This window comes from Apostichopus japonicus, chromosome 13 (genome assembly GCF_037975245.1).
Source record: "Apostichopus japonicus isolate 1M-3 chromosome 13, ASM3797524v1, whole genome shotgun sequence".
NCBI classification, from domain to species: domain Eukaryota; kingdom Metazoa; phylum Echinodermata; class Holothuroidea; order Aspidochirotida; family Stichopodidae; genus Apostichopus; species Apostichopus japonicus.
Genome location: NC_092573.1, coordinates 2,108,560 through 2,124,685, shown reverse-complemented (window position 1 = coordinate 2,124,685; position 16,126 = coordinate 2,108,560). Strand labels below are relative to the sequence as shown.

At 36.1% G+C, this 16,126-nt stretch overlaps 4 protein-coding genes across 5 annotated transcripts in view; 2 read left to right on the top strand and 2 right to left on the bottom strand.

Annotated features, from left to right (window-relative positions):
- Nucleotides 1–16,126, bottom strand: part of LOC139978262 (uncharacterized) — a 37,650-nt gene that overhangs the window by 17,322 nt on the left and 4,202 nt on the right. Inside the window, exons 1-2 of one of the 2 annotated variants that reach the window (XM_071988291.1) lie at nucleotides 8,585–8,695; nucleotides 1,288–1,415 (exon numbers count right to left, since the gene is read on the bottom strand). In XM_071988291.1, the coding sequence (XP_071844392.1) occupies nucleotides 1,288–1,372 (85 nt within the window). In that variant the 5' untranslated portion in view covers nucleotides 1,373–1,415; nucleotides 8,585–8,695. Of the gene's footprint in view, nucleotides 1–1,287; nucleotides 1,416–8,584; nucleotides 8,696–16,126 lie in introns of those variants that run through there. The other variant, XM_071988290.1, reaches the window with a different exon arrangement.
- On the top strand, nucleotides 2,775–4,319 carry LOC139979011 (uncharacterized). The gene has a single exon (XM_071989649.1). It carries the CDS (start codon nucleotides 2,775–2,777, stop codon nucleotides 4,317–4,319), a length of 1,545 nt encoding a protein of 514 aa, XP_071845750.1.
- LOC139979010 (uncharacterized) lies at nucleotides 4,855–5,940 on the top strand. The gene has a single exon (XM_071989648.1). It carries the CDS (start codon nucleotides 4,855–4,857, stop codon nucleotides 5,938–5,940), a length of 1,086 nt encoding a protein of 361 aa, XP_071845749.1.
- LOC139979009 (uncharacterized) lies at nucleotides 10,140–13,877 on the bottom strand. Its single transcript, XM_071989647.1, has 2 exons — nucleotides 11,787–13,877; nucleotides 10,140–10,199 (listed from the first exon to the last, which is right to left on the bottom strand). The coding sequence occupies exons 1-2, from the start codon at nucleotides 13,875–13,877 to the stop codon at nucleotides 10,140–10,142; spliced, it is 2,151 nt and encodes a 716-aa protein (XP_071845748.1).

Genomic DNA, 16,126 nt, shown 5'->3' with positions numbered 1-16,126 from the left:
TTAAAGGTTTATGGTAACATGTTTTAGTCAATTAGTAAATATGTATGGTAAGTTTGTGAAGGAATCGGAAATGTTAAAAGTGGGATGAAGGGGCTAGGTGACACTCATAAATTGGAAGTATTTGAAATGATGCACTCAGCACGGAATACTTAACATTTAGACATAGGGGAAGCAAGTATGTGTAAGCATGTAAGCAACATGAGACACTCATGATTAAAATATAAAACGCTACTAGCTTGAAATCAAACCACAGGCGATGCTGGTACATACCAACAGAATGTGTAACACTCATTGTGTATGGGTAAACGCTGAAGCTTTCAATTTACACACATGGAATGGAAGTATGCGTAAATATGTAAGCAGCATGAAACACTCATGATTAAAATAAAATATTTTTCTATTATATATTTTATATATTTGAAAGAATATACACGCACACTCACACACACAAAGAAGAGTTTGAAACATTGTAGACAATAATACTCTCACATTTTCGACAGGTTTCAGCTACCATTAGGCTATAACTGAAATATTAATTCATAATAATTTATGCAGTTGTGAAATACGCGTTTGCACGTTTTCTTTTACGCCAGTATACTACACTTATATCCGATTGATTCAGATATTTCAAAAGGCACTTTGCATAACGTATAAGACACACCCACGTAGAGGCGTAGGAGGTTATTACTGATTTATTATTCTTTATTAACCATTTTATTTATTTCTGATTAACAGCAAAGTATTTAGAGATGGGTATGAGAGAGAGACGGTGTGAGGGTGCGTGTGTGGGAGGGGGGGGGGGGGCAATCCACTTAACACCGACGCGGGACAGTATAATCAATTCTGATTGGAGGACTTATATATGGTTCGCTCACGTCACTGTTACAAAATAGTTTTTTAAAGAATTCTTTGATGACCAGTTTCGAATGTTTCATAACTTCCAATTGGTGAATGTTATTTCAACTAAAAGGGCACAGTGTACTTACAAGAAACCATACAAAAATATAAAAGTACAAGAAAAAATAACAACAACAGTTAATTACGAACACAGAAAAGGGGCATTTTTGAACAACCAAGTCTCATTTCAAGAAATGAAATGAAATCTAAAATTGTTTTCTAGCTCAATATCGTTTTTTGTTTGTTTGTTTGCTTGTTTATTTGTTATTCACGCATCAACAATCATTAAATGGAGTTTATGTTTGACCGTTTACAATCCGCTTATTAGACCTAACGGAAAAATCTGCTTTGTGGATTATTTAAGCATGAAAGGAGAGTAAATGCACTAACCGTCGAAACCACAAAAGGCAAAGACGAGGTCCCTCTTCAGAGCAGATATGAACAAGAGAGTCAACGTAGATCTAAATACACTCATGGTAAACCTGGATAGGTAGCAGAGGTATCTCTGAGGTCAATATCTGTGAAAGAGGGGAAATAATACAGGAAAATGAAGACAAGGTTAAAGCAACACGTCTGCTTGGAAAAACCGCTCGTCACCAGAAGATGAATCCTATCAAAGCTATAATCATGATATAGAGCTTGATATATTACCATAAATCTCATGTATTAAAGGTTTATGGTAACATGTTTTAGTAAATTAGTAAATATGTATGGTAAGTTTGTGAAGGAATCGGAAATGTTAACAGTGGGATGAAGGGGCCAGGTGACAGTCCTAAATTGGACGTATTTGAAATGATGCACTCAGCACGGAATACTTAACATTTAGACATAGGGGAAGCAAGTATGTGTAAGCATGTAAGCAACATGAGACACTCATGATTAAAATATAAACGCTACTACCTTCAAATCAAACCACAGGCGATGCTGGTACATACCAACAGAATGTGTAACACTCATTGTGTATGGGTAAACGCTGAAGCTTTCAATTTACACACATGGAATGGAAGTATGCGTAAATATGTAAGCAGCATGAGACACTCATGATTAAAATATGAACGCTACTAGATTTAGACACACAATGGATGCAAGTATTCAAATAGCATGAAACTCTCATGGTGATAGTGTGAACAACACGTTCACAGTTAGACGATGGAGCTATTACGGAATAGCTCCATGGATAGACATGGCAGTGTTGTAAGTATACATGTTGTTAACAACAACTTACATATTTAGAATATGATCATTTAGAAACAGTTTTTTAGTTGATTGTGATCACATTTGTATGTTTTCTACACATTAAGTTACCATAGCAATGTAGTTAAATAACATTGGATAATCAAGTTTCATTCCAAAATAATGTAGGAAAGCTTTGTTTTAAACTTTGTGATGAATACTGATACTGATTTAAACTCTGTGACAAAATGTTATGTTCCGATGAAGTTCAGTCAACATTCTCTGATTAATACTCACTTCATGGAAGAGCAATGGGAGTGTTTTTAAGTTGAATTTTAATTGTCACTATATTTTCAGTTATACTCTTTGGGTGTGGTAACAAAAATTTGGACAAACTCAAAACCGTTGCTTTTAACATTTTCTTTAAAAGGAGATAATTCTGTTGTTTTTTTTACGGTCAAGTTTGTCTGGTTTAAGCAAACAGCCGCACACAACTTTCACTTTGCATCAGCCGGTTGATTAAGGCATCTTTAGTAAGTGTATATGCCTATAGGAATAGTACAGACGTGAACATGATAGCTTAATGTAAAGAGCCAATATACCTGCCAAGCGCAACAGCGGTATACATTAGCAATACATCAATATCCCGACATTTTCGAAATAGGCTATTAGACGGCAATTTTTGTACTATATATAAAGATTACATGTATCTGCCAAAGCCATCTGAAGACTCGATATGGAAATCCTTTGATGAGCAACTATATGAAGAATTACCAACAGAAATAGGTGAAATGCATAATGAGCAGCTGACTAATCTGGAGACTCATGTCTACAAGAGACTCGTAGACAGATTTGGAGTCAAACCAGCAGTCCCCAAAAAGACTGATAAAAAACAGCAATGCTCAAGACAACAAAGAAAGCTAAGGCGCTTAAAGAAAGACACTAAACGGCAATACAAACAAGCCCTAAGAGATGGAAACAAAGTGCACTCAACAAATCTGAAAAAGGATTTCCTTAAGCTTGTACGCCTACACAACAAAGTAAGGAAACTAGAGCTGAAATCGCAGCAAAGAAAAACTGCCAGCAAAGAACAGCATCAATTTCGACAAAATCCACACAAATATGAAAAACGTCTACTAAATGAGAAGCAGACCAGATCTCCCTCCTTCAGTAAAACAGCTGCAGAGAAATTCTTCAAAAATGTCAACAGCGATAAAAGGCGTGACTACAAGTACCACCCTCTAAAGGGCTTGAAGAGACCACCAAAGCCGACCAAGCCATTCAAAACCAAACCCCCCAGTCTGTCAGAGTTAAATAGCTACCTTCAGAAAAGAAGAAATGCCAGTGCTCCGGGCACCAATCGCATTCCCTACCTAGTGTGGAAAAAATGCCCTAGAACAACACAGCTACTACACGAAGTAATCTGTGGTATCTGGAGAACAGCTGCAATACCTATGAGCTGGAGAACGGGAGAGACAATTCTTATATCAAAAGAAGAGAACACCAGTGACCCTTCCTGCTTCAGACCCATCACACTGAAGAACTCAAGTGGCAACCTCGGAATGGGTATTCTCGCTCAAAGAACCATCAATTACCTGACAAACAACAACTATATTGACCAATCCATTCAGAAGGGTTTCATGGAGAAGATATCAGGATGTGTGGAACACACAGAAGCACTAACTGAAATGCTCCAAGATGCCAAAAAGAATGGCAAACCGATTGTGACAACATGGTTGGACCTGCAAAATGCATACGGTACTGTACCACACAATCTTGTACAGTTCGCTTTAGACTGGTATCATGTTCCAGATCACATCAGGAAGATCATATTTAAATACTCTGATGAGCTATTCATACGTGTCAAAACAACTGACTGGACAACTGACTGGATACAGTGCACGATTGGAGTCTTCCAAGGCTGCCCACTCTCCTGCATCCTGTTCCTGGCCGTTTTCAACCTGTGCCTCGACCTCCTAGACCAGTTAAACCACCTTGGATACTGCATGAGTGGATCTGACATCACATCATCTGCCAAAGCATATGCAGATGACCTAACCCTTATAGCTAGGAGCCCAGAAAGCTGTCAAGAACTTGTTGATACAATGAACATCTTCCTCAAATGGACTCGGACCATGAAAGCTAAACCAAGCAAATGCAGATCCCATGCCATGAAGAAGGTCGTCCCCAATGCAGAACAGAAGCAACAAGGACACAAAACTCAATATGTGGCATACGACCCGGACTAGAAATAGACGGAGAGCAGATTGCCTATATCCACAGTCAACCCATGCGGTTCCTCGGGAAGATGATTTACAATGACCCGAAAGACAATAACATCAGGGACTTGGTAAAAACAAAGCTGTCAGAGATGCTGCAGAAAACCGACACAAGTCAACTAAGTGGAATTATGAAGCTGTGGATTTACAACAATGCAATCGTACCCAAAATGACATGGGAGTTCACCATCTACAACTTCCCAATTACCTACATCACAAGTCTAGAAGCTATCTGCACCAAATACCTGAAGCAGTGGGCAAGAATAAGCAGATGTACCACCACCAGCGCTCTGTATAGGAGCAGGAAACACTATGGTCTGCAACTGAAAAAGCTCACCACTTCAGTCAAATGTATGCAAGTAACCAAGTACCATCTAAATAAGCACTCTAGAGATGGAAGTACCCAGACACTCTACAGGAAATGCATGGAAAGTAAGAAAGCAAAGCCAGGTGGAATGGTATGAAAGAATTAGAACAAAAAGAACGCCACCTAATCCTGAATGAGATGGCTAGGGGCCAGACCGACAGAGCAGGTCTCGGTTACAAAAGAAACCAGAAGCTGATCAGAGACATGAGTCACCAAGAACACAGGAAATGCCTCACCGGGCTAGTGAAAGATGTAGACGAGGAGGACATGTTGGTCTACCTTTACGGATGTGCAAAACAAGGACAGTGGTTGAAATGGGAGTCTGCCATGCAGGTCGACACCTCCTGGAAGAAACTTCTGTATATCTGGACACCAGAATTGCTGTCCTTCCACATCAATGCAATTCATGATCAACTTCCTTCTCCTGCCAATCTGAAGCTGTGGGGCAAGACCAATCTAGGACTCTGCCAACTATGTCATCATCGTCATTGCACACTGTTCCACATCCTAAATGGTTGCAGCTACTCACTACAAAGTGGAAGGTATAACTGGCGCCATGACCAAACACTGAGAACAATTGCTTCAGGTCTGGCACCATACATCGTAGAGGCAAACCAGAAGAGATTCAATACATCTGAGACTCTGGATTTCACCTCTACAATAGCCTTTCGTACAGCTGATGGCACAACGTACCGAAATCCAGTCCTGCCACTTCCAAAGACAGAGCCAACCAACATCCTGAAGAAGGCCAGTGACTGGATATTCCTGATGGATGAGGAACACAAGCAAATAGTGTTCCCTCCAGAAATTACTGAGACCGCTAAGAGACCAGATATCACCATCTTCTCTAAGAAAACAAAGAATGTTATCATCGTAGAGCTTACAGTTCCTATGGAGGAGAATCTGGCAAATGCATATGCTAGAAAGAAGTGTAAATACCAAGGCCTAGTGGCTGACTGCGAGAGCAGAGGTTGGTCTACATACTACTTTCCGATAGAAGTAGGAAGCAGAGGCTTTTGCAACACATCAGTCAACAAATGTCTTGCATCCTTGGGCATCCCTAAAGGAAAGAAGAAGGCTATAACCGATACAGCAGCCAATATCACACTCAGAGCGAGCTACATCATCTGGCTATGCAGAAACTCAAAGGCATTCAGACAGATGGAGCTACAAACAACCCCAGCAATTTGCTCTGAGGGAAGTGGGATGGTCGAGCGCTCATAAAACCAGGTTTAACCCACCAAAGTCTGGTCCCAAGTCCAGAGAACTCAGAGCAAACTAGTCTAGACAGAGATATTCTGCATAAGGTGAATTTTTCCCTACTATGTCACCTTCACAGAGTGATGTACCAGGAGTGCTTATCTTCAAACGGATAAATAGGCTCCGAAGGTGACAGCGCTGGTGTTCTACCAATGAACTATTCCTCCTATATATTTATATATATATATATATATATATATATATATATATATATATATATATATATATATATATATATATATATATATATATATATATATATATATTATATATATATATATATATATATATATATATATATATATATATATATATATATATATATATATATATTGTTTTATATAGGTGTTCGTGTGACCCTCGAATCGTTAAGGTCCACTCCCATTTAAGGGTTACGGGGTCCCCCCCCCCCTCCCAGAAAAAAATCTTAGACGTCAAATAGTTCTATGATTCTGTCTGAGCGGTAAACACACTCCCCGATTACCCCAGGATCCGCTCTCAATTACAACACTGAAATGTATACACTGTGTCATGCAATCTAAGGAGGTTTTTGTTTCTCCGGAACCATCAAGGAACCAACCATAAGTTGGCACATTGACAGCCAATGTGTTGATTACAATCGTAACCACTCCGCTGCTAGAGTATATTGTACATGTACTTATTCGGTTTGATCCTAAAGTTCGACTTGGTTGGCATACGCTTAAAGTGTACAGAATGAATACTGTCAGATCTATGTATGGGAGGGTAAGAGTGTCTTCCAATCAAACCTTCCGTCTGAAACGGGAGGGGTGGAATGTGAGGGTGTAACAGGGACGTTTCAGACAAAACAAAGATAATATACCCCCTTACCCTCACTGTCCCCATATCAAGAAACTTTAATAATTATAAAGACACACTGGCATGCAGGCATAAAATCAAGTATAACAATATCAAGTGAAAGAAAATATAGTAAACGCAGAGACCACGAGCGCTGAAAGGTAATAGCGGGGGTGGGGTGGGGTGGGTGGGGGGAGGGGATGGGATGAATATGAGGCGGCCATCATTCGTGGAAGCTGAGAACAGAATCATTTCGTAATTAAAATCATAATTGGGACTTAACGAACTAAAGGAAGGGCAAGACTGAACACCCTTTGATGATAATAAAATTGATTAGGTATAGGTAATATCACACCCAAAGGAGGAACCCAGGATTTTAAGACGGAAAGGGATATGGTCCTAAGGTCGTTGAAGCAGACTCAAGTGTATTGGTATCAGGAGGGTGGGGGGGGAGGGGGTCCTCACCAGAATATTGTAAGTAAAATGGTGCCTTTTGATACATATACGGTTATGAATCTATACGTTTAGGTCTTCACGCTATGGTGTGTTAAGGATACTTTTATTTTATATGGGGGAGTGTGAAAAGATGGGTATTTGTACACCCTACAACCCCACTGCATCCGCGACAGACACCTACCTACCTTACAACAATGGACTATAATAAAGCAATTAATTGCAGTGTATGTAACCTGTTGATGTATTTTCCTGCGTGCATATGGAAAGCCGCTTTAACATTTAATAAGGAATTTCAGATATCTCGAAATAATTTCAGATATCTCAAATTAAATTACATATATCTCCAATTTATTTAAGATATCTACAAATAATTGCAGATATCTTAAAATCAATTTCAGATATCTCGAAATACCAGAAAATTTCAGATATCTGAACTTGAATTCGAGATATCTGAAATTGAATTCGAGATATCTGGAATTGAATTCAAGATATCTGCAATTCTATTTCAGATATCTGAAATAGAATTGCAGATATCTTGAATTCAATTGCAGATATCTTGTATTCAATTGCAGATATCTCGAATTCAATTTTAGATATCTGAAATAGAATTTCAGATATCTCGAATTTAATTCGAGATATCTCGAATTCAGATATCTGAAAATTCCCGATTAAATGTTATAATGGCTTTCCATACGTACGCCATTTTAACATTTAATCGGGAATTTCTGCATATGCATTTCAGATATCTGGAATTCAATTGCACATATCTGGAATTCAATTTCAGATATCTCGAATTAGAATTGCAGATATCTTGAATTCAATTTCAGATATCTCGAATTCAATTTCAGATATCTCGAATTCAATTTCAGATATCTGAAATAGAATTTCAGATATCTCGAATTCAATTTCAGATATCTCGAATTCAATTTTAGATATCTGAATTAGAATTTCAGATATCTCGAAATCTATTTCGGATATCTCGAATTCAATTTCAGATATCTGAAATAAAATTTCAGATATCTCGAATTAAATTTAAGATATCTCGAATTTAATTTAAGATATCTGACATAGAATTTTAGATATCTAAAATAAGAAACAATTTAAGATATCTAAAATTCCAGATAAATGTTAAAATGGCTTTCCATATGGATTAGTGCAATGTCTAAAATGAATTTTGTCGTATGCATATAACACTCTTATAGCATCCGCTTTGTCGAATACACTCTAGAAAAAAGGGTTAACATTTTTACAGACACAAGGAGTTCACGTTTCTTGCACTTATCCCTTCTCTTTCGGCAAATTCCCCGATGCTTTACGTATTTCCAACCTTTCTTACATTTGTCTTTTGTAAGCTTTCTATTCTTCCCAGTCTCTTCTCAGGTTTATCGTCCTTCGGGTGAAATGCAATCAATTCTTTTCTCAGTTTTTTTTTATTCACGCAAAGTCCCAAAAAACGAAAAAAAGAAGAAGAAATGATGGATTATTTAGCAGTGTCATAATTCGTGGGAGCCTAGTAACGATTAATTATTAATCGCCTTTGGTTCGCACTTAGAACAAAAGACTTGATTAATTGCAATGTGGTACGACGAGGTCGATGTTTTAGGAACCCTGGATGTTCAATAACCTACGAGAACATCATTCTAACGGAATTTGAGAAAGCATAACAACTCCTATACCCATAAGGAGGAAATTAGTACAAATTTCGTACTTTCTTTTCAAAGAAACGATCTAAAACTTTTGTTTTATTTATTTCGTTACAATAATATTTTCCTTCATTTTTCGTAGCGAACAAGTCAAACACGATGGAATATCATAATATAATTATATTAAGAACAAATGTATGATATTTTCCTTCATATTAAAATTAAGTGACTGAATTTGGTATAAAAGCTGTTGGTACATTAGTTGGCAGTTGAGAAAAGAAAAAGGTACAAATGCATGAAAACATAATTAGATACTTTGAAAACTACTCACATGAAATACAAAATATGAAAATGTATGGAACGTAAAATGTCTTTCTTTGCTCAAACTTTTGATAAATAGCTAATAGCCAAATTAGAGAAATACATCTAACTACTACTACTACTAGCCTACTACTACTACACTACTCCCGGTGGAGGCTGGAAGTTTTATCACTGCTCTAGATTTTCAAGCTAATTACAATTTCAAATATAATTATATATATAAATATATAAATATATATATATATATGTATGTATGTATATATATATATATATATATATATGTATGTATGTATATATATATATATATATGTGTGTGTGTGTGTATATAATATATATGTGTGTATATAAATATTGACTTCGATAATTTCCTAAAAGTGTTAAGTCATTCTTTTTGATATCGTACTCCTTTTATGTATTATATTATTTACGTGTATGGTCATGACAGCATTCATTGTATGTATCTTATGAAACAAAAATCTTCACTAAAAGTACAAGGAACAGAACGAAGAATAACAAATTCTTTTTAGTTCTAAATGCAAGTCATACTAGTAAGTTAGTCTAATTCGTGGCACAAAGCAGAAGAAGAAGAAAAACTGAATTGTAAATATGTATTTGAAAATTAAATTAACTGTTTTTGTCAACATTCTGATCTTCCTCTCTTGAAAATGGATGAGCGACGTTGCTTCTTCCCTGTTAATATAGCTGTACGTGAATTGTATACAGATGTTAAAACAAAACATGTAACTAAAAACAGATTCTTAGCAGATGGGATAACGTTACAGGTTAAAACTAAGTCTATTTCCCTTGGGATGAAGGAACAAGGCAATTTGAATGTTTGAATGAAAGTAATTACTAAAGTAGGATGCAGGGATTGACTCAACTTCAAGAATTACGATTATTAGTTATTTGCAACGATGACAGGTATGGTCATAATACACTCAAACTGAACATGATTTGTAATTTAATATAATGACAGCCAGAGACAGTCTGTATATCAAAATGGAAATAAAAATATAAAAATGGCGAAATAAATGAGCAATCAAGAATCTGAAAAAAAAAACTCAATCCTGAAATTAATCTCATTAAAAGACTCCAGTCAATATTTGTCGGAAATTTAAAAACAAGATTTATATTTTCTTATGTTTCTTACAAAAATAGAAACTTATCAAGCTTTCTTGTATACTTCTGTAGTTAATGTACCTTACCTTTACCTAGCAGTAAACTGCACATGAGAAACATCACATGAATCGGAAATGCCGTGATTTTATTTTCATAAATGTTAATTGTGTTTATGTCTATTTTTTTTTTAATCTCTTTCACTTGACAAGTAAAGTGCATTATCGTTCTAATACATCCATTTAAGTTGTGATAGTTATATATGAATAAATATATATACTTAACCTTTCGAGTGAATAATTTGTGAACTTGTGACTCGAAAGAGTCTACGTAATTGTGATATTTTGATCTTCAGTGTTTGTCGTCTGCGCCGCCGAGAAGATTTGATTAAGTGACTCCACGTTGTTCTGACGTTCTCATCAACTATTTTCTTGTATTGTGTGTCGGCATAAGGGCCCTTGACTAAAAGTTGCTATACTGGCTTAAAATAACGTATTAAAAACATTAACAAATTTACGTTTATCTATGGGTATTAAAAAATAGTTGACTGAATCAAACATGGGAGATGGATATATATATATATATATATATATATATATATATGTATGTATGTACAGATGCATGTATGTATGTATATATATTTCATTTCATTTCATTTCATTTATTGAAACCAGTATAAATATAGCATATTTATAAAAAGGAGTACACATGTCAAACTCAAAAATAAATAAATATGAAAACCATGATAGATAAGATGTTCAAAAGATTGCACAACAAGAAAGCGTTAAAACTATGTACATTACTAGAACTAGGTGAAACAATTAAAGAATATGAAAACCGTGATAGATAAGATATTCAAAAGATTGCACATCAAGAAAGCGTTTTAACTATATACATTACTAGAACTAGGTGAAACAATGAGTAAAATTAAATGAAAGGTTCCAAAATACCAAATTGAATGTAAATTGCAGCACGGTAGATGAAAGAGTTCTTATAAAGTTGAATTCTATATTTTGGCAAGATATGAGGGTTCCTAAGATTCCTGGTAGCTTTCACCAACAGACAATTAAGTGGCTCATGTAGTGGGTGATCTTTGTCGTCTCTAATTTTATTTGTCATCCTTACAAATTCATTCTTTGCAGCTGTGTTTACTTGATCCTTCAGTAATAGCTGGCTTACATTCAATATACGTGAAGTATACTTAAGGAATCTCATCAGTCTATGCTTGTCAGAAGATGATATAAAGTGATACCATACAGGAACAGCATAAAGTAAATGTGGCAGAATAAAGGAGCTGAACACATTTTTCCTTGCACCTTCATTAAAGAATGACACAATATAGGCAAGACTTGAAACAAAATAATACACTTTTTTCAAGATTTTCGAGATATGCGACGTGAACGTTAGATTATCATCAATGCATACTCCTAGGTATTCAGTTCTTGATGTTCGTTCTACCTCAGATTCATGTATGGTGACACCTTGTGATCTTGCAGACAGAAGACCTTGATGTTTTATATTGATGTTAGCAAAGCACATTTCCTTCGACTTCTTAGCATTTAGCAACAAATTCTTTCTATCACATGTTGAAACCACGTCGTTGACTGATTGCTGATAGTTCAGCTGATCATTGACACAAGAACTCTTGGATATTTTGCATAATATAGCAGTGTCATCGGCATATTTTGTGATTGAGATATGACCACCAGACTTGATTTCATCCGTATATAATGTGAAGAGTAAAGCAGACAATGGACCACCCTGAGGCACTCCAACTTTAATCTCTGACCTATCAGACAACCCATTCTCCAATTTAACGTGTCTTGACCACCCAGTTAAGAACTGAGCAAGCCAGTGTAGGAGCCATGGTTCAGTGATGAAACCTGACAGATCTGTAATTAATTGATTTGGTAGGACGGTATTGAAAGCACTTGAGAAATCTAAGAAAAGCACCTTTGCTATTGCGGTTTCCTTGCAATTTAATTCTGACACAACCTCGTGGATAAGTAACAGCACAGCATCTACACATGATACACCTTTTCTGTAGGCGAATTGACGCTTGTCCCCAAATTGATTGATACTGTCAGTTAGTCGTGGCAGGAGGATCCTTTGCATGCTGTTAAAAGCAATACTTGCTAGGTCAATTGGTCTAAAATCATTCACATCTTTGGGATTCGCCACTTTTGGTACAGGTGATGTTAGTGCTGTTTTCCACAGGTTAGGGATCTGACTATGTTGTAAGCTTTCTTGGAAGAGTGATGTGTATATTGGAGCTAATTCAAAAGAAAAGAATTTAAAAACCCACCACGGAATTTTATCTGACCCACAAGCAACACCCCTTTTGACCTTCCCAAACTGTTTCCTTACCACATTGACATCAAGTTCATGACAACCCTCATTCTTCTCAGGTAGGTATAACGGTATATCTTTACTTATTGAGTCATTAAACCGTCCAAAATAGTCGGATAGTTCCTTCCCAAAATCTGCATTAACCCGCCTAGGCTGGTCATCTTTAGTAGGGTCTCTTATGGATTTGACGACATCCCAGAATGCACGAGAGTTTCCTTTTATTCCTCCAAAGGTGTCACTTCGCAGATTGTTTACGTGCTTATTGATTTCCCTCTGCATCCTGTTCCTGGAGATGTTGTCTTTGTCCTCGATGGCCTTCTGTTTTTGCTTTTCCAGTTGTTTGATCTTGTTGTCTGGGGGGATTCGCTTCATCATCTCAGCAGGTGTTATTTGCTTCATTGGTATGCATACATCGCTGACGAATCCAATGTAACTTGAAATGACGTCAGTTAATTCGTCTGGGTCATCGCAGCCTTCACGAAATACATTCCAGTCGGTCGTTTGAAGCATCTCTTGCATGCTCCTGACGTTATCAAATGACAAGTCCTTCTGTGATCTACTTCGTCGTTGCTTCTTAGCACGATGCTTCTCTGTGTACTTCGGGATGAGTAGGACACTGCTGTGGTCGGATGTGGATATCGGGTGGGATTTCTTTACATGGTAGACGTCACCCGTGACATACACGGCGTCCAGGACAGAATTGGACGAAGGGAAAGTAGCAAAATTCACCAGATTCTTGAAACCCATTGTCTCAATACATGCGATGCTTTCTCGATTGCCATCTCCAGCAATTATGAAGTGAGTTCGTGGGTTTTCCTTCTGGAGCTTAGTAATTGCTGATTTCAGTTCTTTATCTGCAGTTGAGAAATTTGATGACGGCCTGGTGTATACATTCACGATCGTTACATTCGACATGTCGCTGGGGAGGTATCGTGGCCTGGCTCTCACGGCAAGAAGCTCAATATCCGGGATTGAAATACTACAACATACCTTTGGGTAGCTCACTGCCCAGTCTTTCGAGATATACGTTATCAATCCACCGCCATTTGCCGAAAATTGTCTGTCATGGCGAAACATAAAGTAATTTGCCATGCGTAACGCTTCATCTGGCACACAGTGCTGTGGGATTTCATTTAGCCACTCTTTATTCGGTGATTGCAGTTTCGTCTCTTGCAATGTAATGAAACATAGATTTCGCATGTTTGTAACAGTTTGCTCCAGGTGTAAAAACTTTCCCTGAATACTGTTTACATTTGCTGTCAGTCCATAAGGAAAGCTGAAATTATGAGACTGAGTGTTTCTAATCCGATTCTGTATACCGGCCCGCGTACCTCTGTGCTTGCGAAGAATCGATTGTTCTTTCAATATGTCCACCAACCGTGACTCTATTGTGTGGGTCTGCATACTCCTTCGAATATTGTGAAGTGTCTCCGAGCTATAGTGTAGGCTTCGAGCACCTCCCACGATATCGGTATTGTTAGGGTTCATCCTACTATCCTATGTCAATAGCAGAAGGCCTATACTATTGGCCAAAAAAAAAATAAGTAACGTAGAACACTGTGTCCTAAATTGACAGTTGTATGTCTCACCCGTTCAGTAAAAACCTTCGAAAATGGCATGAAGAGTGTTAGTAGTCCCACAACACGACAACGAATAACTTCAGAACGAAGGAAAGGTTCGTTAACACACAGAAAACGTGAAAAATACGACACTACTCATTTCAACTGTGGCAGCTCGATGCAAGCGCCGGTACACATGCATATGTACGCCGGTACATATGCATGTATGTATGTATGCATATATATATATATATGCATGTATGTATGTATGTATATATATGCGTGTATGTATGTACATATATATATATATAAAACTATATATATATATATATATACATATAAAACTATATATATATATATATATAAAACTATATATATATATATAAATATATATATATAAATATATATATATATGTGTGTGTGTGTGCGTGTGTGTGTGTGTGTAGGAAGATAAATAATGAACTCTTTTCCAAAAGATGACAAGCTACATAAATGATACAAAATATTTTGATAACTTCACACAGCTAGGTTAAAGAAACGTGAGATTGTGTGACTGGGTACATGCATGGTTACCCATGAATGAAGAAGTAACTAGTTATTTATCTACTTCTGTCTGTTCTGCGAGTGTTATATAAGTTTTATAACGGCTTACAATTCCATGTTAAACCTTTCCTGGAAGCTATATAAATGTCTACAGATGAGATCCTATTAGCTGTGATTTTGTGAAAATTCAAGTGTTCGGCAACTTGAAATCATGGCCTATTTATATAGATTTTAGTTTGCTATCGTTGAAACGAGGTTTGTATGTTTTGCTAGTTTCGGCAATATACACCAGCTAAAGGGTATTGGCATTATTATAAGGCGACAATATATAAATTGATATGAGTCGCAATTCACATTTGCCTGGTTTCAAAATACGGACTCCACGGATTGATGGAAATTGGTCAGGGTAAAAAGCCACGACATAACAAGTGGTCACTTGAAAGGTCAACATTTGTCTTCGATGCAACTGTTTTTAAAGAGAAATAAGTTTACACCGTAAGGTGAACACCCTATCTCAATATCTTCTCCCTAACTCGAGAAATTGTTGATTCCCAAATGGAACCTATTTTGATTGGCCTCAACTCGTTGTCACTGCAAGACATGGATCTCAGTAGGTGGACTGTGATAGTCTTGCTTCAAAACCTGTATATGTAGGTTAGAAATTATGTATACATACATGGGAATGTTAGATCATACTTAATTAATTAATTAATGATTCATAAAGAAAGTACAAATAATTCCAGTATGACCTATACCTTCATATATATATATATATAAATATATATATATATATATATACATATATATATATATATATATATATATATATATATATATATATATATATATATATATATATATATACATATATATATATATATATATATATATATATATACATATATATATACATATATATATATATATATATATATATTTATATATATATATATATATATATATATATATATATATATATATATATATATATATATGTATATATATATATATATATATATATATATATATATGGGCCACACATGATTCATTCATTGTACATTTGGATATCGTGGGCTAACACTTACACGTAATATGATATGTGTCAAAGTATAGGATTCCACATCAAGGGAAAATATTTCCTCTCTCACTGAATGAAAAGTAAAGGAAAGCAGAGAAATGCTTATTAAACTAAAGGCTGGCAAACTTTGTAGATGATGTATACACTCATGGGGATAGACTTGTATCAGCTTAAACTTATATCAAACATGCTCTCTTTTTTTGCAATAAATCAGTTGCTTTGTCTGTTTTTTCTTGTTTTTTACTTCGTAATAATCCGCCCACATTATG

Excerpts from the sequence above, each read along its gene's own strand:
- LOC139979009 (XM_071989647.1), bottom strand. The coding sequence starts at position 13,877 with ATGCGAAATCTATGTTTCATTACATTGCAAGAGACGAAACTGCAATCA. Across the intron at positions 10,200-11,786 it reads TCACCATACATGAATCTGAG|ACTGTCTCTGGCTGTCATTA; the intron begins GTAGAACGAACA and ends TTTGATATACAG.
- LOC139979010 (XM_071989648.1), top strand. The coding sequence starts at position 4,855 with ATGGCTAGGGGCCAGACCGACAGAGCAGGTCTCGGTTACAAAAGAAAC.
- LOC139979011 (XM_071989649.1), top strand. The coding sequence starts at position 2,775 with ATGTATCTGCCAAAGCCATCTGAAGACTCGATATGGAAATCCTTTGAT.